Below are 23281 nucleotides of genomic sequence, written 5' to 3'. Positions count from 1 at the left end.
TGCGCTACCTGAGTGTTCAGCGTGTATAGGACGAGGCGCGAAGACCAGGTATAAAGAACAGGTAAAAAATTAAGTGCAGGTGTCACACGTCCATGGCGCATTGATCTTTCTGTAGGCGCCGTTTTCAATGCAATTAGTTCCCTCCCGCTATAAGATTAATGTCGCTTTGTACGCCATTTTGCTGTGCACTTTTCTCTGTCTTTTGTTCATAAATTGTTTTTTTATATGTAAGTGTGTGTGTGTATGTGTGTGTGTGTGTGTGTGTGTGTGTGTGTGTGTGTGTGTGTGTGTGTGTGTGTGTGTGTGTGTGTGTGTGTGTGTGTGTTTCGTTTAAAACTCTCACCCAAATAAGAATACATATCAAAAATGAAAAACAATACCGTGAAGCATTTGGGAATTTTATCGTGTTTTCTACAGGGCGACATTCTGATGCGTTTGTATGTATCAGAGCTCATCAATGCAATGATGTGTCACTTGAAGATGTCATTCAGATAAAATCTCTTCCAGTTTTCAAATACGAAATCAAACGAGTCTTTTCACGAGGGATAACCGGTCATAAGCGGGGCAGAGGGTGTACGCGGGGCCTGACTCGATTGAAGGCACCTTTTGTCAGTTTTCTTGGATTTGTTTGATTTACGTCGGGATTTAAGGTAAGCTACAGATTCAGCGATGCCTTAATTTGTTGATCGATGCATAAAATGCCATAGAGCGGTTCATATTTGCCCGTAAATTACCCTCAAAGCTGAACATGTCGGCGATCGAACGCCGGAAATGGCTGTTCGATGGGTTTCGGAAGTAGAAATGTGCTTTATTTCACAAAATCAGCTCGTATATGACATCGGTTTGGGATTCTAATGGACGATGGAACTATTGAAGATGCAAAGAAGTGCTATTTTGGGGGTAGAATATATCGACCGACCCTGTAGACGAGAGGCGGTCAAATGTGAGAGATGAGCGTATGCGGGGCTGCCGACCGCGAATGGGACAGAAGAAGCACGTGGGAACGAAATGTCTGAAAAGCGTTGCGTTGTGCAATAAAACGGTTCGGTTCATCATACGCGGGGCTGCCGACCGCGAATGGGACAGCAGATTCGTAATTTGTTTTGATCAGTAACATAGTCTTTTGTAATAGAATTTTTTGTTTTAATCAAATCAATCATTAGAACTCTCTCTCTCTCTCTCTGTCTCTGTCTCTGTCAATGATAGATAAAATCCATGATAATCTGCACTCGCCAAAAATATCAACTTTTAAAAATAACTCCGAGTTTGTCCCTAAATGAGCACACCATTGAGCAAGTAGCTGAGCACCGTTTCTGGGACGAATTGTTGATAATGATCTAAGATGGCATACACACAGCAATGAAATTTGCAAGGAAATTGCTAATTATGTGTTATCAAATTTCTCTTATCAAAGTTGCAATGTATTATTAATGTTGACACACAAACTCTTTTACAAGGCCCACATAAACCCCCACATTGATTATGCTTCTATAGTCTGGGACGGGTGTAGTGAGGTTCACTTGAAGAAATCGCTCCAGCGAAGAGCTGATAAGTTAATTCTGCCCAGTTCATCTCTTCCTACCAACAAAAAGTTGGAAAGTATCGGGATGTTAAGCTTAAAGAAGCAGATTTTAATAAATGTTCATTTATGTACAAGTCGTCTATCACGAAGCTCCAACCTATCTTATACAACTCTTCAAATCATCTTCGTCATATTATCCAAACACACCGGCACGGTTGGCCTAGTGGTAAGGCGTCCGCCCCGTAATCGGGAGGTCGTGGGTTCGAACCCCGGCCGGGTCATACCTAAGACTTTAAAATTGGCAATCTAGTGGCTGCTCCGCCTGGCGTCTGGCATTATGGGGTTAGTGTTGGGACTGGTTGGTCCGGTGTCAGAATAATGTGACTGGGTGAGACATGAAGCCTGTGCTGCGACTTCTGTCTTGTGTGTGGTGCACGTTATATGTCAAAGCAGCACCGCCCTGATATGGCCCTTCGTGGTCGGCTGGGCGTTAAGCAAACAAACAAACAAAATTATCCTAACACTAGAAATAACCTTGTTTTGCCAAGGCCCCGCATTGATTTGCTTCAAACAAGTGTTTCTAATATGGTACATAACTTTGGAATTCACTACCTGTAAATATCAGGTCATGTCTGTCATTATCTTCTTTTAAAGTCCGTCCTTAATTGAGCACGAAGTCGACTTGGCGAAGCTTCGCGAAGTCTTTATACCAAAAACCCACAGCTACGGCGAAGTACTTTGTACCCTACTTCGCTTCGCAAGTTTTGACATGTGAAGCTACGCCGTAGCTCTGCGACGAAGTTGGTTTTTTTGTCAGAAGAGTGCTTTTTGATTCAAGATGGACGGAGAAATCACACTCGAAAGAGCAGAGTGCATTCCCTTGGACTTCGCGCGAAGCTATGCTGAAATTTTTTCAATTAAAGCCCAAGTCCGTCCCAAATGGTTTACAGAACGATTTAAATCTTCTCAAGAAAAAAGCAGTTCTAACCTTATCGAACACACTTGCAATAGCATTTACTGAATAGCATTAAATGACACAGTTCGTTTGAATGGCTATTTAGCTCGCGTAAACCACACACCTGTTTTCGTGGTTTATCTAACCCCTGAGCCATCGTGAACCCGTGTGATCCACTTTCCTTTTTTTTACAATTTAGTAGTCAGTTTGTGCTTTCAATGCGACTGGCTGTATCTGCAATAGCACGTTATTGTGTACCCCTGAATCTAAAACACAACAAACGGCTGCGAGTCACACGAACGGCGGTTGACCGTTCAAAAAAACTGGCGACATGCAGAACATTCGTCTGCTACGAGAAACACGTTTTGCGGGACACGCTTCCGGGCTACCTTTTTTTTAAACTTTCAAAACGTCGAGTTGTACTGATCTTGACTTGATGAAAAAAGAATTCTTTATGATTTAAGAATGTTTGTGCAACAAGCTGTCAATTTATAGGTCTAGCGCCAAAACGAGCCGTCTGATTGTCTGATCAGCCACGCAAAAATAATTCTTTAAAAATTGCTCGCTCTTTACGGAGGGTACCAAGGATGTTCTCCAGTGGTGAGTGTTTAAACGAAAGGGTGTTTGTACTGTGTGCCTGACAGTGTCTGTGATGGTTTACGGGAAGCTGAGTGTGCCTTTAAGGGACGAATTCTCGTTCCGGAAGCTTCGCGAAGTGAGCTACGCGAAGTCGACTTAGTCCAATTCAGGACAGCTCCGAGAGAACCTCTCTAACGACTAAGTGTGTTGTGTATATGTGCATACTGTGTGTGTGTGTTTGTGTGTGTGTGTGTGTGTATGTGTGTGTATGTGTGCGTGTGTGTAGCGACAACCCCCCGCGGGTTAGGGGGTGTCCCATATTGGTTGGGACGAGAAAGAATTTACCCGATGCTACCCAGCATGTCGTAAGAGGCGACTAACGGTTCTGTTTCTCCTTTTACCCTTGTTAAGTTTTTCTTGTATAGAATATAGTCAATGTTTGTAAAGATTTTAGTCAAGCAGTATGTAAGAAATGTTAAGTCCTTTGTACTGGAAACTTGCATTCTCCCAGTAAGGTCATATATTGTACTACGTTGCAAGCCCCTGGAACAATTTTTTGATTAGTGCTTTTGTGAACAAGAAACAATTAACAAGTGGCTCTATCCCATCTCCCCTCTTTCCTCTATCCCATCTCCCCCCTTTCCCCGTCGCGATATAACCTTGAATGGTTGAAAACGACGTTAAACACCAAATAAAGAAAGAAAGGGAAAGTGTGTATGTGTGTGCCACGGTGTGTGTGTGTGTGTGTGTGTGCCACGGTGTGTGTCAGTGTGTGTGTGTGTGTGTGCCGTTATCTTAGGGCAACAGCTATAGGGTACGTGTGTTTCTAGGTTGATCAAAATTTCCATTGAAATGATGCACCGAACCGTTTTATTGCACAACTCAACGCTTTTCTGACATTTCGTTCCCACGTGCTTCTGCTGTCCCATTCGCGGTCGGCAGCCCCGCGTACGCTCATCTCTCACATTTGACCGCCTCTCGTCTACAGGGTCGGTCGATATATTCTACCCCCGAAATAGCACTTTTTTGCATCTTCAATGGTTCCATCGTCCATTAGAATCCCAAACCGATGTCATATAAGAGCTGATTTTGTGAAATAAAGCACATTTCTACTTCCGAAACCCATCGAACAGCCATTTCCGGCGCTCGATCGCCGACATGTTCAGCTTTGAGGGTAATTTACGGGCAAATATGAACCGCTCTATGGCATTTTATGCATCGATCAACAAATTAAGGCATCGCTGAATCTGTAGCTTACCTTAAATCCCGACGTAAATCAAACAAATCCAAGAAAACTGACAAAACGTGCCTTCAATCGTGTCAGGCCCCGCGTACACCCTCTGCCCCGCTTATGACCGGTTATCCCCCGTGCTTTTGCATATCTGTCGCAGTCGGTCATTGAAATAAGGAGAGGTTTTTGTTTTTTTAAATTGGGAAATTTAATTCCAAGAAGTTTGCCAAGGCAAATTGCCCACAGGAAAAAACAACTGAAATAGTATTTACAAGAAACGAACTTCAAATAGTTCTTGTGAAAACCGATGAACACACACACACACACACACACACACACACACACACACACACACACACACACACACACACACACACACACACACACACACACACACACAAACAAACGACACAACACAACACAACAAAGATACTTGACAAAACGGAAGGTAGAAGAGTGAAGAAAAAGTAAACAAGTCATCAAAAGTTTTCTTACGGGTTGAGCCGTTTATTTAGAACAAGAACAAGACCAAGACCTATACCAAAACCAAGACCAAGAACAAAAACACGAACAAGAACAAGAACATCAACAACAACCGTTAAATTAGAGAAAGAGAGACTGACACAGTCACAGACAATGAGACAGGTATTGAGACAGACAGCGAGAGGCGGAGCTTACCGCCAGATAGAAAACAAAACCAGCAACAGGAGAAATTAACAAGAGAGACAGAGAAAAAAATCAACAAACGGAGAAAAGACAAAAAATCGATAACGAACCAAAAATGAACACAAAAACCACACACCAAAACCTGCGGGTTAGCCTACTCGACTCCATGCAGCTCCCGTGTCAAACATCGACACAGTAGACGTATGCGTACAATTCGACTCGGACTCATCGCCTCATGCCCTCAAGGCAAACAGAATCATCAAAAGAAAACAAGCAGCTTAAAGTTTTTGCCCTGTTGTCGTCCCTTTCGCCCCTCCCCCCCCCCCCCCCCCCCAGCAGCCCTAGAGCGGGGTATTTTCATCAGACTGGAGGAGAGAGAGATTAGTGATACAAGAGATATGATATGTATCTGTTTTAATGAATTTATGATCAATGGGAGGATGACACGGGTTTAATCTCTCCATCCTCGGATCAAAGCGAGGCAATGATGGCCGTTCAACTATCTGGGATGGGGATTTTTGTGGCGCGCGCGACTTGTAACGCGAAGACACTAGTGGCCACGCGTTTCTTTGTTGTTGGACAGTGTTTTTCAAGTTTGATTGCTCTTTTGTTGTTGTTTTGTTTTACATATACAGCGCTTTTCGTGTTGCTTTTTTTTTGTTGCTTGCGCTTCTTTATTTTTAGCATGTTATAGTCTTGCTTTTATTGCTAGTCTTTTTACTTTATTCTATTTTATTATTTCGTGACTTATTTTTTCGCGCTAAAAGTGTTGAAGTTTTTTTTAATTTTTTTAATTTTTGTTTCGGATGGGGTGTTTAGATTTGTGGGATTAAACGTATATATATCTTTCCTCCTATCTGTGCATCTCCATTTCCCGTGGTATGAACAGCGTGGAGAAGGGAAAATATTTTTTTTCCTAAAAGCCAAAACATTTCATATTGGTCAGACTGAGTTATTCTGTTGGGTGAGCCCCCATTAAGAGCTTGATTTACTCCTGGCAAAATGTTGATCACTAACGCATTTTAGAGCGTTTATTGCAAAGTAGTGGAATGTTGAAACTTAAGATGCATTTTTTTCAATATCAATTAAACAATCTTTAACATTAAATATAGAAAAGCGTCCTGAAACAGCCATTTTGCTGCGAAGAAAGAGATATAAGATTGTTTTGTTATCATAAGCATTATTTATTTTTGTTGCACCCATGTTAGCGCGACTTTTCCGAAAAATGAAGTGTTGTAGATTATTCTACATTGTACAATGTTACCAAATGAAGATTCCTTTACATACCTTGCTGATCAAAAAACAACATTTTAAAGTTGATTTAATTTAATTTAAATCTAAAATAATTCAAGGCACACACAGCTTCACGTAAACCATCAGTTTTTGGTCACAGACACTGTTAGGCTTTTACACACAGTACAAACACCCTTTCGTTTAAACACTCAGCGCTTAAGAACATCCTAGGTGCCATCCGTGAAGAGCGAGCCTTTTTCAAAGAATTCATTCGTGCGTGGCCAGCCGGATTTACAATGAGACAAATCGGATGTCTCGTTTTGGCGCTAGACCTAACTTTTAAAATCTAAATAATAAATTGACAGCTTGTAACACAAACATTCTTAAATCATAAATGATTTCTTTTTTCATCAAGACAAGATTAGTACAATTCGAAGTTTTGACAGTTTTTAAAAAAGGGAGCCCGGAAGCAGTTCACGCAAGGTCGTGTGTACCAAAGCAGACGAATTTTCTGCATAGCGCTTGCTTTCTTTGAAGCCAACCGCCGCCGATAAGTTCGTGTGACTCGCAGCCGTTTGTTGCGTTTTAGATTCAGAGGTACACAATAACATGCTATTTCAGATACAGCCAGTCGCATTGAAATCACAAACTGACGACTAAATTGTCAAGGAAAAAAAAGGAAAGTTAGATAAAGCACGAAATCTGGTGTGTGGTTTACGCGAGCTAAATAGCAATTCAAACGAACTGTTTCATTTAATGCTTTAAATGCTGTGGTAAAGTGTGTTCCATAAGGTTAGAACTGCTTTTTTCATGAGAAGATTTAAATCGTTCTGTAAACCATTTCAGACAGACTGGGGCTTTAATTAAACGGAGATATGGTTATGACTCTCGCGAACCTATTACCCAAAATAAAACAGTCTAATAGATAAATAACATAAAGAAAATAATCCATTTAAAAAAAACCACTCCTGAATTACCGACTTCAACTTCAAACTTCAGAGAACACTTGTGAACATAAAAAAATATTGATACAAAAATAAATCAAAATATTATTAGTTGAACTAACTTAGGAAAAGGCAAAAGAAGACGTTTGAGAAAAGCTGACATGGAAATGGGCAAACAACATGTGAAAGAAAAATTAGGAAAAAAACACAAGACTGTTAAAATCATTACGTGCAGCATGAAAGGTTTTGAACGGTCGAGGAAAGACAAAGCACAGGCACACAAAATATTCTATTTATTTTTGTTTAACGTAGCGCATACTGTCTTATCCCATGTGTTGCAGCTCAATTGTTGAAATGAAAATAACAAGGATTCGTGTGCCTGTGTTAGCTGGCCTGGTGGCCAAAGCTATGAAAGTGAAATAAGTGTTGGGATGTAAAGGTAAAAGTTGTAAAACTATAAAGGTCACAGCTACTGGTTAAAGAAAACAGTCGACGACGACAGGTAAAAGATGTAGTTAAGGATATTGATGGGCATAAATCTTAAAGCCCACACGCGTGGAGGTACTTACCTAAAAGCGGATTTTTCGCTGTCTGTGGCCGTCTTTAATAATTCGTTCATCCCTCTCCTCTAATGTTAAACAAATAACTAATCAACACCAACCAGTGTTGTTGTAAAGGTTAAGTTTCTTCACATTCATATAAAAATAGGGTTGAAAACGACGTTAAACACCAAATAAATAAATAAATAAATAAATATAAAAATAGGCATGTTTTTTTCACACGCCTACGGCTGCTCATGCAATTAGTGATTTAGACATCTATGTGAAAAAAAATACTCTTCTAATCACGTTATAAAGCATGTTGTGTCTGAATACATTGTAGAACTAGAAGAAGAAAAAGAAAAGAAAGAAAAAATGAAAAAGCAATTCCTATCTAGATGTAAATATGTAACCACACGTATAATATACGTTCAGCTTGTTGTGTGGTCCCAAATGTTGATACAGTGGAACCCCCCCTTTTAAGACTTCAACAAATCTGAGAAAATCAGGTCTTAAAAAGGAGGGATTCTTAAAATGGAGGTCATTTTACAGAGGTTATGAACACAACATTGGAGAAAACAAGGTCTTAAAAAGGAGGGAGTCTTAAAATGGAGGTCATTTTACAGAGGTTATGAACACAACATTCGAGAAAACAAGGTCTTAAAAAGGAGGGAGTATCAAAATGGTGGTCAATTTACAGAGGTTATGAACAGAACATATTGAGAAAACAAGGTCTTAAAAGGGAGGGAGTATCAAAATGGTGGTCAATTTACAGAGGTTATGAACAGAACATATCGAGAAAACAAGGTCTTAAAAAGGAGGGAGTATCAAAATGGTGGTCAATTTACAGAGGTTATGAACAGAACATCTTGAGAAAACAAGGTCTTAAAAAGGAGGGAGTCTTAAAATGGAGGTCATTTTACAGAGGTTATGAACAGAACATGGGAGAAAACAAGGTCTTAAAAAGGAGGGAGTCTTAAAATGGAGGTCATTTTACAGAGGTTATGAACACAACATTGGAGAAAACAAGGTCTTAAAAAGGAGGGAGTCTTAAAATGGAGGTCATTTTACAGAGGTTATGAACACAACATTCGAGAAAACAAGGTCTTAAAAAGGAGGGAGTCTTAAAATGGAGGTCATTTTACAGAGGTTATGAACACAACATTGGAGAAAACAAGGTCTTAAAAAGGAGGGAGTCTTAAAATGGAGGTCATTTTACAGAGGTTATGAACACAACATTCGAGAAAACAAGGTCTTAAAAAGGAGGGAGTCTTAAATTGGGAGGTCTTAAAAGGGGGGTTCCACTGTATTGCCACCATTTATCTTCTGAATAAAATCTTGTTTAAACCAAAAAGAAAAAGAGGGCGAAGGACCAGGACAATTTGAAGAAGAAACGCCTTTGTAATTTGTTTTCCTTTTTTGGACTGTTAGTTAGTTTGTTTTGCGTTGTTTATGTACCTCTTTGATCCGTTGTTTGACTGGGTAGAAATCGTTTATTTAATCAATCAGACGAATAGCTGAAACAGAAAAGAAAAAGACAAGAAAGAAACGCAGGACTGCTTGTTTGGATAACCAGGTTTAATTGTCCCTATTAACGGTACAAAGTTACAGAAAATTAAAAGACACATTTGTGGATTACAGAAAACCTTTGACACAAAGCCCCTTTAAGATGACCGTAGTGCAACTGAGCGTTTTATGCCATTCCTCGCAAGTCGCACGACTCCGGGATGGTTGCTAGGTGGCGGCGGCGGTTAGCAACGCGCTTTCAGCCAAGTTCTGCGAGCAGTGAAAAAAGCGAAGCGGCACGAGAGCATTGAAGCGCCGTTACAACTGCATCATAAAACCATCAACTTTGCCACAGGGAGGGCCACACAGGCAGTGGCTTTTCGACACACTTCGCAGCCTTTTCATTTTCCCCCGATCACGCTTTCGTGGCCTTTTCATTTTTTGGACCTCACTCCTCACAGCCTTTTCATTTTCCTTTTCATTTCACAAGTAGATTTTGATCGCCAGCTCGCCTTTTCAAGAGGCAAAGAGTGATTGTATTGCCCTGTCGCCTCATAACTGAAGACAGACGAAGGAATTTTTGAAAACATGTTAAACTGCTGAACAGTAAAGACGCTCTTCACAAAAGAATGATAAAAAACAAACAAAAAACAAAACAAAAAACCAAAACAGGAAGAAGAAGAACTGAGAAGAAGAATAGGAAAAAGAGGAAGAAGAAGAAAAAGAAGAAGAAGAAGAAGAAAAAAAAATGCCGCAGAAGACTGGTGTATTTTTATTCATTTTTTTTTTTACACAATGCGTACACAATATGACTGAATCTGATAAGGTAGACACGCATGGCGAACATAATCCATCACTTTAATGTATTTCTCAAATCTATCTGAGCTGCAACTCTTCACCTGCAAGCAAATTAGCTAAGGCTAAGGGAAAAAAAACTAAATATGTACTAAAGCCTACGATAATCTCGACGGAAACTTCTGTTGTCGCTAAACAACAATAACAAAATAGAAATAACATTAAAATAAAATAAAACAACTAAAGACAAAAATAGGGCGCACAGAAGAAAAAAAAAGAAAAAAAAAGAAAAAAAAAAGAGATTTCTTTCATATCTGCCAATTTTATGTTTTTTGGGGGTCCAGTGAGACATTTTACAGTGACACTTATATTTTCCTTGCCTTAGCCATAGTCACCAAGCCGACAATAAAGTAACAGCTCAACAGTCCAAGCAACCAACCATGGACTCATCTCATGGATATTGCTTGGTTTCATTTTTTTGCAAATTTGCAGGAAGTTTTGGGCGGCAGTACTTCATGCCATCTTTCATCGCCCGGGAAAAAAAGGATGGAAACGTTTTTGGTGATTTAGAATAAGTTTAGTCGTGTCGCCGACTACGGACGCAAACCATTTTTGAGTTACACATCCGTTTTTTGTGGCTTAGTCATTTTTGCCAAGCAACTAACCAAACAACTGTCCAAGCAACCAAACCAACTCACATTCAGTGGGACTTGATATTTAGCAAGATACCTTTGGTTCATTGACCCATCGGCCTGCTCACTCTTTCGTCTTCATGCGAGTTTCAGAGCCAAGTTCATGTGATATTGTCCGATCACAAATGAAGTGCTTCTCTCTGCCGCCGAGCCGTTTGTACAGTCTTACAGAGTACGTCACGTGATAACGCTGTTGGTGCCGGTGTCACGAACTGAAACCTCTGCTGAACAATCCTTCTCATTGCGGTCAATGCGCATGCGCCAATCTTGGACTTAAAAAATGCGACCCTTTGACGGAACGAACCATGGGTTTGGGTTAGGATTAGGGTTAGGTTGTTCACGACCTGATTAATCTCCCCATGTTAGCGCATGCGCATTGACCGCAATGAGAAGGATTGTTCAGGCAGAGTTTTCAGTTCGTGACATCGGTGTAACGATTTGTTTATTCCTGGGCCCAATTTTCGCATTCGGCCTTGTCGATCTTGTATAAACTCAGCACTTCGCCCTTCCAAAGTATTGATGATCGACATGTATTGCTACTTCGGGGTCAAATTCGCCCCCACCCCATCCCCAAACAAAAAAAGAAAAAAGAAAAGTATTTTAAATTAGAAATTTGCTTCAACGCAAAATCCTTCCCTTCTTAATTTTAGTGACGTAACCCGACACTCGGTGTACGTTTAAGGAATCGAAGTTTGGGGGTAAAATCTATCGAATTACACCACGGGTTTCCTTCACTTGCAAGAAATTGACATGCTTTTCTCCCTCAAAAAAAGTGTACCTCTTTAATTTGACCGGTGTAACACGAGAAAATTACTCCCACGAGATTTTTACTCCGGAGTAAACATTTCGTACGAAAAAGTTACTCCCTTTACGAAAAAAGCACTCCCCCATTACACGAGAAAATTACTCCCCAAGACAGGTGAGTTCCGAGTAAACATTTCGTACAAAAATGTTACTCCCCTGACGAATAAGTAACGAATAAATTACTTCACCCCAACACAAGCAATTTAACTTCCCATGCCAGGTGTACGAAATGTTTACTCCCTTGTCCCCTGTTGTCTTGGTGGTGGAAGGGGTGGAAGGAGTGTAGCGCGACATTCGTGTGCGCGAGATCACTTATTGGCATTATCCCTTCGCCCGCATCCCATTTTTGCGTACGAGATTTTTACTGGAAGTAAAAAAAATGGGGAGTAAAAATTTCGTGGAGGGAGTCATTTTTTCGTGCCTTGGGGAGTTCTTTTCTCGTACGAAAAGTGTACTCGGAGTAAGAATTTCGTACGAAATATTTACTCCGGAGTAAATTTTTCGTGGAGTAAACATTTCGTGTTACACCGGGAAGCAACACTTCATTCTGGAGTATATACTACAGGGTGACACCAAAAAAACAGATCTATCCCACCAAAAGTTTAATATTTTCTGAAATAATCAGCCGATTCTTTTATTTTTTCAGGTGAGCCAAGCTGAAATGATGTTCTAACAGCCCACCAAGTTTGAGCTTCAAGATGTCATGGACAACGGAGCATAAGACATTTATAGTCGAGGCCTATTTTCGGTCGAATTCTATCCAGACTGGTCAGCCGCAGATGTGACCCAGAGTGGTCCCCCTATTCACCGGACTTGAACCCCCCAGATTTTTATCTGTGGGGGTACCTCAAGGACAGGGTATATGGCAACAACCCCCAGACCATCCCTGATCTTAAGGCAGCAATAACAGCAGCTGTAAGAGCGATCCCACATCTGCGGCTGACCAGTCTGGATAGAATTCGACCGAAAATAGGCCTCGACTATAAATGTCTTATGCTCCGTTGTCCATGACATCTTGAAGCTCAAACTTGGTGGGCTGTTAGAACATCATTTCAGCTTGGCTCACCTGAAAAAATAAAAGAATCGGCTGATTATTTCAGAAAATATTAAACTTTTGGTGGGCTCTGTTTTTTTTGTGTCACCCTGTATATCGAATGCGGAAGCTGGGCCCAGGCGAAAACTGAGATTGTTACACCGGAAAACTGCTGCCAATCTATAGATATTTGAATTTGTAATAGCTGAAGGGCTCGCAGAATGAAGCACTTTTTGTTTCATACTGATATCTAGCTTGTTTTTTCGCGAAGAAGTTTCATTTATGCTTGGTGGTTGTTCTCTTTTGCAGTTGACTTTCAAGTATGTCTGATTGACGATAATTAGCTGCGCAAGACACTTGGCAAAAATAAAAATATAACATTGTCTGTCCAAACTCAGTTGCACAAAGAAAATACTCATTGGTCATAGATGTACTGCTTTAAAATTACCCTATTTCCCAATCCTGTAAATCGCTGCAGATCCGTCCAGGATTGTATATATGGTACTACGCCGTAGCATTCTTCCACTTGGACATATACCAACAATCTTCTTCTTCTTCTTGTCGATCACTCAGACTATACCAACAATCTAGAACCTGGCTGTTTTTGGTACAAAATGGAAATTTGTCCGTTTTTTTTTAAATGAACTATTTCGTAACTAAGGTCAATGTACAAAATTAATTAATTAAACAAATGGCAACTAGGCCATGAAAGCCGTCGTTGATTCTTGGCATGTGTCCAAAGCTGCTCTATCCGTCGTAAAGACCTGAGCAGATCCATGTTGGTAAAGCTTCCTTCATACTATCTTAACTAGCACGCATGTAACAGTAAGGGTGGCTTGTTGTGGTCCTTTGATTTAATTACTGACATGTATGCGGTATTGCTACTTGTATTTGAAATTCTTCAATCACTGAAAGCTTGTTAAAACCATCTGTGTTGGTACACATAATAGTTTACACGTGAAGGGAGGTATCTTTAAATATATCAAGTGAGTCGGAGTGACGTTCGAAGGCTGAGGAAAAGAAATGCAAACGCGCGAAACCTGAGCTGCAATAACTAGATGATACATAACATATCTGAAGTAACCTGTAACAATAAGTCACTGTAAACAAAAAAGAAGAAGAAGAAAACAACAAACAAACAGAAAAACAACAACAAAGAAACCACCACCACCACCAACAAACAAAAAACAGTAAAGTACAATGCTTTCTGTGTGTTTCGATGAAAGCAATCACACTAAAATAAAGATAGATGGACACTGAGACAAGACACTGATTAGCCGGCGAAAGTTCCAGACGGTGTCTAATTAATTGAATGACCCTGATTATAATAATAGTTGCACTTATGTATAAGGCAATTTCCTGAGTACTGACGGAAGCGGAGGAGCAGCGTACAGTCTATGCAGTATCTTGTCAAGAACATCTAGAGAAAAGCAATTTCACTAAGTGGTCGTCATAGTGAAAACATTGATTGATTTAACTTCACACCTTCGGGTCGCTCTGTAATTTCCCTTCTTTATACTCTTGTACAAGGTTTTTGTTTGAACTTTTTCAGCACCTCTAGCTTAGCGGTGTTTGTCAATCGGACTCTTGTCACCCACTCACTGATTGCACAGCTCATACAGAGAGAAAACATATATATATATATATACGAATATGAATACGAGAGAGAGAGAGAGAGAGAGAGAGAGAGAGAGAGAGAGAGAGAGAGAGAGAGAGAGAGAGAGAGAGAGAGAGAGAGAGACGCTTTGACACTTTATTGTCATTAGCTAATAAAAGCCTTATAGACAAGGTAAAACAACAATTTCTGCATCATTCATAAAAGGGGTAAAAGGACGAATGAACAAAACATTAATAACAACCAAAACATAGCAAACTAGTTTATGAGTACGAACAAACAAACACACCGACACGGAAAGCCATGCATAGGTAAACACAAATATCTAAGACTAAGGGTAAAAAGCAAGGTATAGTATGTACACACAAAGGAAAATACTGATCCAACAGTTAACACACACTCATAAAACCAATCAATCTGCAGACCACAAATATTTTAGAGAGAGAGAGAGAGAGAGAGAGAGAGAGAGAGAGAGAGAGAGAGAGAGAGAGAGAGAGAGAGAGAGAGAGAGAGAGAGAGAGAGAGAGAGAGAGAGAGAGAGAGAGATCTCAGGTAAGTGTCCTGTTAGTTGCAGAAAAGCGCTACAACACTTAGCTAAAACTGGTGAAAAAAACATGAAAAAGTATCCATATAATTATGACAAACGGAATGCCATACAACACTGCTTTGCCTAAGTAGAGAACACTTTGTAAATAACTTGTAATTCTGTATCATTTTGCAACTTCTTGGAAACACTCGAAGCCAGGAACTTGAAATTACTCCCCCCCCCCCCCCCCGACAGTTCCCCAAGAGTTGTGTAAGATTACGTCTGTCAAAGATGAGTAATAACATGTAAGTGAAAGTTGTCAAGAGTTGCATCTTCCCTGTGCTCGCTGCAGTGGGGGGAAAACCGCGAGAACATCAAACGACTCGAATGGAAAACGGAAATGGAATAGTTCAAAGGAGCAGAGAGAGAGAGAGAGAGACTGACTGACTGAGTCCACCTGTCTTCTTTGAAGGCGCCGACAACCCAAAGGCCTTCGAAAATAGATATCAGTATAACCCTGTAAAACTTTGTGAAATAAACGAGTTGAACTTGATACCCGCGGTATTGTGTCCTTCTCCACCAACACCCGCACGACAGGTTGTACCCGTCAGAAAGTCCTCGGTGGCCTCTGCCACACTGTTCGCTGACCGGGCATTCAGGCACAAGATTAATCGTATTTTAAATTAGTTTAAAAGACTTAATTACTGTGATGGATTTCAGACACGCATTAAAACGCAGCACATCTGTTAAGACGGCGACCGACTTGAAAAGAAATGGAGTGTAAACAAAACCCCTCTCACTGCGCCAACCCCACTGCCATATAAGGTAGCACAAAGGCGTTCCGACAGATCAAAGAGACCGCCGCGCGCTGGAAAACGAAGTAAATTTATACGAGTCTCTAGCCTCCACGAAGCCCAAACAAATTACTTTTATGGAAATATCATTAGTGTAGCTCTACAGACTGATTCAGCGGTGCTAATATGCCTGTGCAACCGTCAAAAAGCGGCATTCCCGCCAGTTCGCCTCTTGACCTTTTCCACCACGCCACTGCCTGCTAGATGGTTGAGATTGTAGATCGGCGGCGAGATCAAAGGGAACGGGCTGAAAACATCTAATTCAGACGCATAACAAGAGTGTTGCTGGCGACAGCGCAGCGCGGTCACTTCTGCTTTGTTCCTGACATAGAGTGCACGCCGACTCCGGGCTGTGGTCATAATTTAATCTTTTGCCTCTCTCTCTCTCTGGATCTGAGCTTTCTCTACAAGTTATTGACGAGTTGGATGGTTTTGCTGGTGCGGAATATTCGTCAAGAGGGAGCGGACAGACAGCGCTCCAAAGGCATAGCAAGCACGCCGTGTTCTCATCTCAGCAGTGTGTGTGTGCGCGAGAGAGCGAGTTGCGGCGGCGAAGAGAAAGTGTGTGAAAGCTTCAGTGTGTGTTGCTCTCGCTGCGATGGAAATTCACCCACAGGCTCCGGGAGATCGGCGCTGTTGTTTATTCTGTCGCAACCTATTGTGATTCCGCTGGCTTACTTTCTGATATCATTGCCTTCAGTTGTTTGAAAGCGTCGGAATATGCAACAGACTTGCACACGTCGAGAGAACAACATTCGCAGTGTTGCTAAATCGAGCACAAGCGCATGACTAAGTGAAGCTGTAACGAGCGATTTGATTGGCCGCTTACCCAGAGGCGAACGAGTACGGCGGCTGTAATTGGTTGTGATGAGATTGCCTTTGCCTAGTGTATTCATGGCGGATTCAAAACGTGTGTCGAGGGTTCCTGTGTAAAAATTAGATCACAGTGGAGAACTTTTGACCATGCCGCATATGAGTTCAGGCGGCTCAGAGGATTTTTATTCTACAGATGAAGTCAAAGTGTACAACGACGAGGGGAATAAGGACGAGGAGAAACGTTCATCGGAAAATCTTTCGGAGGAAAAGTTGGGTTTAGTCACAGAGTCGGAGGAGGTGAGTGCACGGCTCTCTTCAAACAAATGCCGAGCCTTTGATCTTTTTCGAGGTCATGCGGGTCCGATTTACTGAGCTCCGGCGCTCGCGCTTTCTTTCTGTTTCATTTCTATCGCTAAATAAAGGTTTTTCGTTTTGTTTCAGGGTAAAAATTCGTCCATACAAGGAAATTATGCTGGATCGGAGAAAGGGAGCGGCACACGAGTGGACGATGGTAGGTTTCCGAGAGGCAGTGGAGCGTGTTGTGTTGGCCTTTGCTTTGTAGCACTCCTAGCTGACCCACACTTTGTATGACTTGAAAGCCGTTCTCTAGATCTTTCTTCCCCATAATGTCAGCATTCGGTTCGATTTCTGTACACATTTTCATTGAAGGGGGGAATGAGAGAGAACGTGTTGTGTTTGGTGTGTTGTTGCACGCTGCTGAGGTATGTCGGCTGGGTCTCTTTGATGTGTGGAAGTATGCAGTGGCTGTGTGTGCTGTGCGTTGCGCGCCCTTTGTCCGGGACAATGGAGTGGCCACTCCGCGCCCCAACGCTACTCTCCAACACTCCCCCGCTCTCTCTCTCTCTCTCGCGCTTTCCCTGCCCTGGCTCAAAAACTGCCCACACACTTCAAAGGGAATGGCCCGCTTTAGAACATCTTGAACCAGAGCACTGAAATTTATACAGATTTCTGGTGTTTATTTCTGTTTTCTTTCATGTGCTGATTGAGATTCTGTACTCAAAAAGTATTTGTTTATTTCAGTTTTGATGTTGTAGTCCTTGTTGGTACTTAGTAGCGCAGGTACTATAGATGGATTTTTTTAAAAGGTTTTGTAAACAAACATTTCTGTGAAGGCACACATTTATAAATTGTGAGTTTCCAAAGCATATTTTCTCAGTTTTCAGTCTTTTCTCACTCATGAGATGTTTTAAGTTCTATCTCACTATTCTCAGTCAATGTCATACCTGTGAAATAATCGTTGTTTTCAAAACTGCAGACAAGTTCTCACTGAATTCTGTTTTGTCCCCTATCAACTGAATATTTTTGTGTACCTGTAGTTAGTACTGAGACTTGGGTTTATTTTGATTTAGCCTATAACGTTTGCTTGCATCGGATTATTCTGTGAAGAAAAGCAAAAGAGTGGTATTTTGATACTACATGTATTAATATCATAGTTAAGACTTAACCAGGAAATATTCTTGCTAAACTAAAACAGCCCCCTGATTCTTTACTGTGTGGGAACCCCACACTCCAGGCCTGAAATCAAATAGTGGTGATTCTGAAATCATTTTTGTCAGTGGTAAAACTTAAAAGAGCCCATTTGTCTTATCTATGCAATTGTAACATAATCTACTTAACAGAGTTCAAAGGAGAAATGAATAGTACTTGAAGTTTTATTTTCTGCAGTTTTACTGAAGATAACGCCATGTTTTTAATTTCTTCCAACTTCTTCTGTGCGGGCTTTGCCTTGCTTTTGGGGCACAGCAGTAAAAGGCAAGAAAGATATTGAGACTGACAATTTCTTGAAAGTTTGCTCCCCTGTACTTCTTGGCATTAGGCCTCTCCGTTGGCCCCTCCCCTCTCAGCCCCACGCTTCTTTGAAGTTCCTCTTTTGATGTTTTTGGCTTGAGACGTGAAACTGTTGTTGATTCGCACGTTTGGTGATCTCATCGGAAAGAGGGAGAAAGAGAGAAGGCCAGGAAGGAAGAATTTATTGCAACGTCTCGCCTTGAAATTGCGACTTAAGTTTAAGAAACGGTACATCAGAGAGTGAAAACTCATTAATTGATCACTCGCAACACGGTTCTGGTTGTATAAAATAGGTACAAACTCTGTTGAATTTGCGTTAAAAATAAAAGGTTAAAAAGGCGATAGGGAAAAGCAGAAAGGAAGACTCGGGTACTGATGAAAAAGAATGAAAACATTTTGTGAAACTGTATGCTTCACTTATTTTTACAGTTACATGTATGGATGAGTGAAAACAATATCTTAGTCTTGAGTGCGATTCAGGTGCAGTGCACATGTTTAATGACAATTTTGTGTTCAATGTTCTAACATGCATAATTTACGATTTTTACAGTTTTGTAGTAATAATATGAGCAGACTTCAGAGAGAGAGAGGAGTTCAAAACGCAGTTGAAGTAAAGAAAACTTAAAGTATTATGGGTAGAGCAAAAATTATCACTTCCAATGAAAACTGAAATTTACTAGCTCTGCAGTTAAACATCTTAATTTCACTACAGAGCTGTTGGTATCGCTGCGCCGTTCAGGAAAACTGTGTTTATTCATTGATGTAATTAACCGTGAAATGTACTTGTTTTTCATTCATAGAAAAATATTTGTCATCAAAACATTAAGATGTACTAGTTTCTTTCGTTTGGGTTGAAGTGTTTCATCAGATTGGACATTTATTTCCATGGCTCTAGGGTTCAGTGGTATGGCAGTTGTTGAGTGCAGGTTGGTTTTGAGAGTCTGAATGAAGACTCATGATGTGTTTAATAAACACATTGTGTGTCTTCATTACAATACTTAGTTGCCTCTCCCATTAGATGCTAATCATTAAAGTGGGTGTCCTATGATTCCAAGTGTAAAAAACAAAAATATGTATATAAAGGAATATTTGGTTTTATTCTCTTGGACATAATTGTTGCAATTGATATATATATCCAACACTTGATTCTTGAAAGACTGCGTTTATTTCTGTTCAGAGACTGAGATGTGAAGCTGTATTTGGCGTTGTAGTGGATATATTGCAGTTTGCACAACATTACACCCCAAAAGTGTTGTTTTGCCCCCACAGTCTTTCGTTTTGAATATAAGTAAACTATCACATTTAATCCACATTCAAGAATTCTTAACATATGATTTTGAAAGGAAAAAGTAAATTGAAATCAGAAAAATTGAAGTTTTTAAATGAGAAATAATGTGTTAGCGTAACTGGGCAGAAAAGAGAAAAGGAATCTGCACTTTCAAGCAAAAACCGGAGCTTATCTTCCTTGTGTGCAAAAGGACGAACACTCATAACTGCAGCTATTTGAAATTGAAAAAAGTTTACAAATTACATGCAGTATCTATCGTTCTGAATGTTAAAGCTAAAGGGAGAGATACTTGAAATAGAAAAAAAACACGAAAGAAAGTTACCAACATGTAGAAGTTTTTTGCTTTTGCTATTTGTGCTAGAGTTTCTTGAAGTGGTTACATGGATGCATTGTTCAACAACAGACTTTAGCAATAAGTGCAGTAAACATGTACCTGACTTCTAAACAAAAGTCGTCTAGGTTTCCTTTTGCGAGGTGCGCTTTTTACTTTTGAGTTGCTTTTCTTTAAATTCAAAAATACTGACGGATGTTCAAAAGCAGTATTTTCTCTCTCAATGAATTGTGTTTATTTTTTGAGGTGTAGACTCAGATTTACGTCATTTCAATACCCTTATTACAGTATTCTTATTATAAAATTTCTTAAATGCGGAAACTAAGCTGTTCAGTACATGTTATAGATTACTTGTAGCAGAATTATTTCCAACTCGAAGTGCATACCTCCACGTGAAATATATGTATGTTTATCAAAATGCATCTACTGTCCTTTTGAATGAATTTGTATTTCATGTATTTCTTTGTTTTCATTCGTTAATAATAGTTTAGTAGTTTTAACTTTCCCGCATTACTTTGCTGAGTATGTTTTAGACAACAAGCATTATACAGTATTACTATAAAACTATTAAAGAGGGATAAAATAGAGTATCTAAACAAATAAGATAGGAATAATCTCCATGCAGTTACAATCGTGAACATGTTAAGATAGAATATGTGTGGAACTGGCAAGCCTTATAATTTGCTCAGCATCCGGTTTGATTAAGACTCTTGAAACTCTTTCATCATCAAGTGTACACTGGACACAAACTCTGAGGTATATGATTGAGCATTTTGTGATTAAGGCCAAAAAAAAAAAAAGGTGTGGTTACGGTAACATTGCCAAAAAAAATAGGGTAGGTAGGTAGGCAATCACTTTTTTTTTTTTTAACTTTTTTTTCTAATGTGTACAAATTAAACCTACTTGACAGGGAAATAAGTGTGCGACTCGGGCGCTTTCGCTTTCATTGCGTTTTTTGCACTCGTTTTTTTTTGTTTTTTTGTTTTTTTGTTGACAAATGTAATAAAAAGTTATAGGATCGGCCCCTAAAAATAGGGTAGGTCGGGTTACCGTAACCACACCAATTTTTTTTTTAGGCCTAATGGAAGTCTATACAGAATTACAAAAGGTTTGTTTAATGCATAATTTTATAAAATTTGTTATGCACAGTTGCTGTACAAGTTGTGTAAATGAAATAATATATATATATCAAATTCAAAGGCAGTAAATTGAGCAAAATGTTGATAATATTCTTAGGTTACTTTCAACATATTTTTACTTTTACTTTTAGATTATACGGACAACCCCAGTAGAGAACTATTCCACACATAAAAACAGAAAAATTAAAAGATCTTTCAATTTCATTTGGTATGTAACTTGATCATTTTTATTCATAAGAATAAGATAAAAGGAAGCACCAGAGTTTTGAAAATGTAGAATTTGGGTCAACAAATTTGTTTTCTGCACTTCTTACAATATCAGGTTACTGGCATCTAGTATGCAGTTCATTCGTTGCTTGTGTGTTGAGAGCTGTTTTTATAGGCAAATTACGGCAGTAAATTTCTTTTATGCTCTTACTTCTAAGGAAACGTCCAGAGGCTTGCCAGTCTAAAATTACTCTCTACAGTTTTCCCATCTTCATGGTTTGCTGCCATGGAAACTGTTGTAAATCACTACTTGTTTTGGAACAGTTGTTTGGTTTCGAATTTCAAATACAGAGTTCTGAAGATAAATATGGAAAGTAAGTATGTTGACATTTTTTTTTTTACATGATTTTAAAGATTTAACGAGGGCAGAAGAAAACTCTTTTTTTTCTTGTCGTCGGAGCAAATCCTTCCTAATCTGAAAATCAAAATGTTTTTATTTCCCATTTTGTGATGACATTAAAGAATATTAATACAGATTGGTGAAGTAAACATTAAAGATAAAGTTTGGTTGAAGTAGAAGCAATGGTCTGGGAGAAAAACCTGTCCGCACCTTGGCCGTAAGTGCCCACGAGTTCTTACTCTTTGTAAGAGACAGACACTAGAAAGAAAAAAAAGCACACAAACATTTGAAGAAGGGTTAATTAAATCTTTGCTTTACAAAGAATCATTCAATGAGATAGTAGCCAGTATTGTTGTAGATCTCTATATCAACACAAATATCAGCAGACAGACACTCCATTATGCCATGTGGTGTCTTAAATCTTGCACTAGTTGACAGTTGGAAACTAAAAACATCACAATTAAAGTTAAATACAGTTCCATTTGCTTATTAAAGAATATTATTTTTGAAACTACCTAACAAAGTAACTTTTAAAACTTTGGAGCGGATACAAAAAAATATGGAGAAAACTTTTATTTCTGTTATGTAGGGTAAAACGAGAAGATACTAATGATTGTTTTTTGCTGCCAAAAAATCCCGAAACTTAGTAAGCCGCAAGATGAACAAGTCGCGTAAGGCGAAATTACTACATTTAGTCAAGCTGTGGAACTCACAGAATGAAACTGAACGTAGTCCGCCGCTAGTGCAAAAGGCAGTGAAAGTGACGAGCCTGTTTGGCGCGGTAGCGATTGCGCTGTGCTTCATAGCACGCTTTACTGTACCTCTCTTCGTTTTAACTTTCTGAGCGTGTTTTTAATCCAAACATATCATATCTATATGTTTTTGGAATCAGGAACCGACAAGGAATAAGATGAAATAGTTTTTAAAACGATTTCGGAAATTTAATTTTGATCATATTCTTTATATTTTTAATTTTCAGAGCTTGTTTTTAATCCAAATATAACATATGTATATGCTTTTGGAATCAGAAAATGACGAAGAATAAGATGAAATTGTTTTTGGATCGTTTAATAAAAAAAATAATTTTAATTACAAGTTTCCGATTTTTAATGACAAAACTCACTCATTAGTTTTTAAGCCACCAAGCTGAAATGCAATACCAAACCCCGGCCTTCGTCGAAGATTGCTTTGCCAAAATTTCAATCAATTTAATGGAAAAATGAGGGTGTGACAGTGCCGCCTCAACTTTTACAAAAAGCCGGATATTTCGTCATCAAAGGTATTTATCGAAAAAATGAAAAAAACGTCCGAGGGTATCATACCCAGGAACTCTCATGTCAAATTTCATAAAGATCTGCCCAGTAGTTTAGTCTGAATCGCTCTACACACACACACAGACAGACAGACACACACACACACACACACACACACACACATACACCACGACCCTCGTCTCGATTCCCCCCTCTATGTTAAAACATTTAGTCAATACTTGCCTAAATGTAAAAAGGAATTATCAGCATTGACAATAACAAATAAAAAATTTTTTTTTTAATAAAAACCATCCACATGCACATATAATGATCCACTTAGTAACTATTTGAGCTGTTAGTAACTGTTTGAGCTGTTATTGTAACACAATTTTTGTGCCAGTCTTATTGGAAAGTGGTAGTTGCTGACCGGATGTGTGTGTGTGTATTATATATTAAGATTCATTACTAAGAATCAAAGTATCTGTTTCATATTTCTTCTGGTGATATATATTTCATTGGCGGGCTATTTCTTCACCAATAGGCT

The 23281-nt window shown here is 39.4% G+C and overlaps 1 protein-coding gene across 5 annotated transcripts in view; it reads left to right on the top strand.

The window, feature by feature from the left end:
- LOC138960073 (protein pangolin, isoforms A/H/I/S-like) overlaps nt 1-23281 on the top strand; it is a 97500-nt gene that overhangs the window by 8334 nt on the left and 65885 nt on the right. For 2 of the 5 annotated variants that reach the window (XM_070331803.1, XM_070331801.1), the window contains exons 1-2: nt 15576-16607; nt 16752-16821. In XM_070331803.1, coding sequence (XP_070187904.1) covers nt 16458-16607; nt 16752-16821 — 220 coding nt within the window. In that variant the 5' untranslated portion in view covers nt 15576-16457. Of the gene's footprint in view, nt 1-15571; nt 16608-16751; nt 16822-23281 lie in introns of those variants that run through there. The other 3 variants (XM_070331798.1, XM_070331804.1, XM_070331799.1) reach the window with 3 other exon arrangements.

This window comes from Littorina saxatilis, linkage group LG2 (genome assembly GCF_037325665.1).
Source record: "Littorina saxatilis isolate snail1 linkage group LG2, US_GU_Lsax_2.0, whole genome shotgun sequence".
NCBI lineage: Eukaryota > Metazoa > Mollusca > Gastropoda > Littorinimorpha > Littorinidae > Littorina > Littorina saxatilis.
This window is presented reverse-complemented; position numbering and strand designations above follow the sequence as displayed.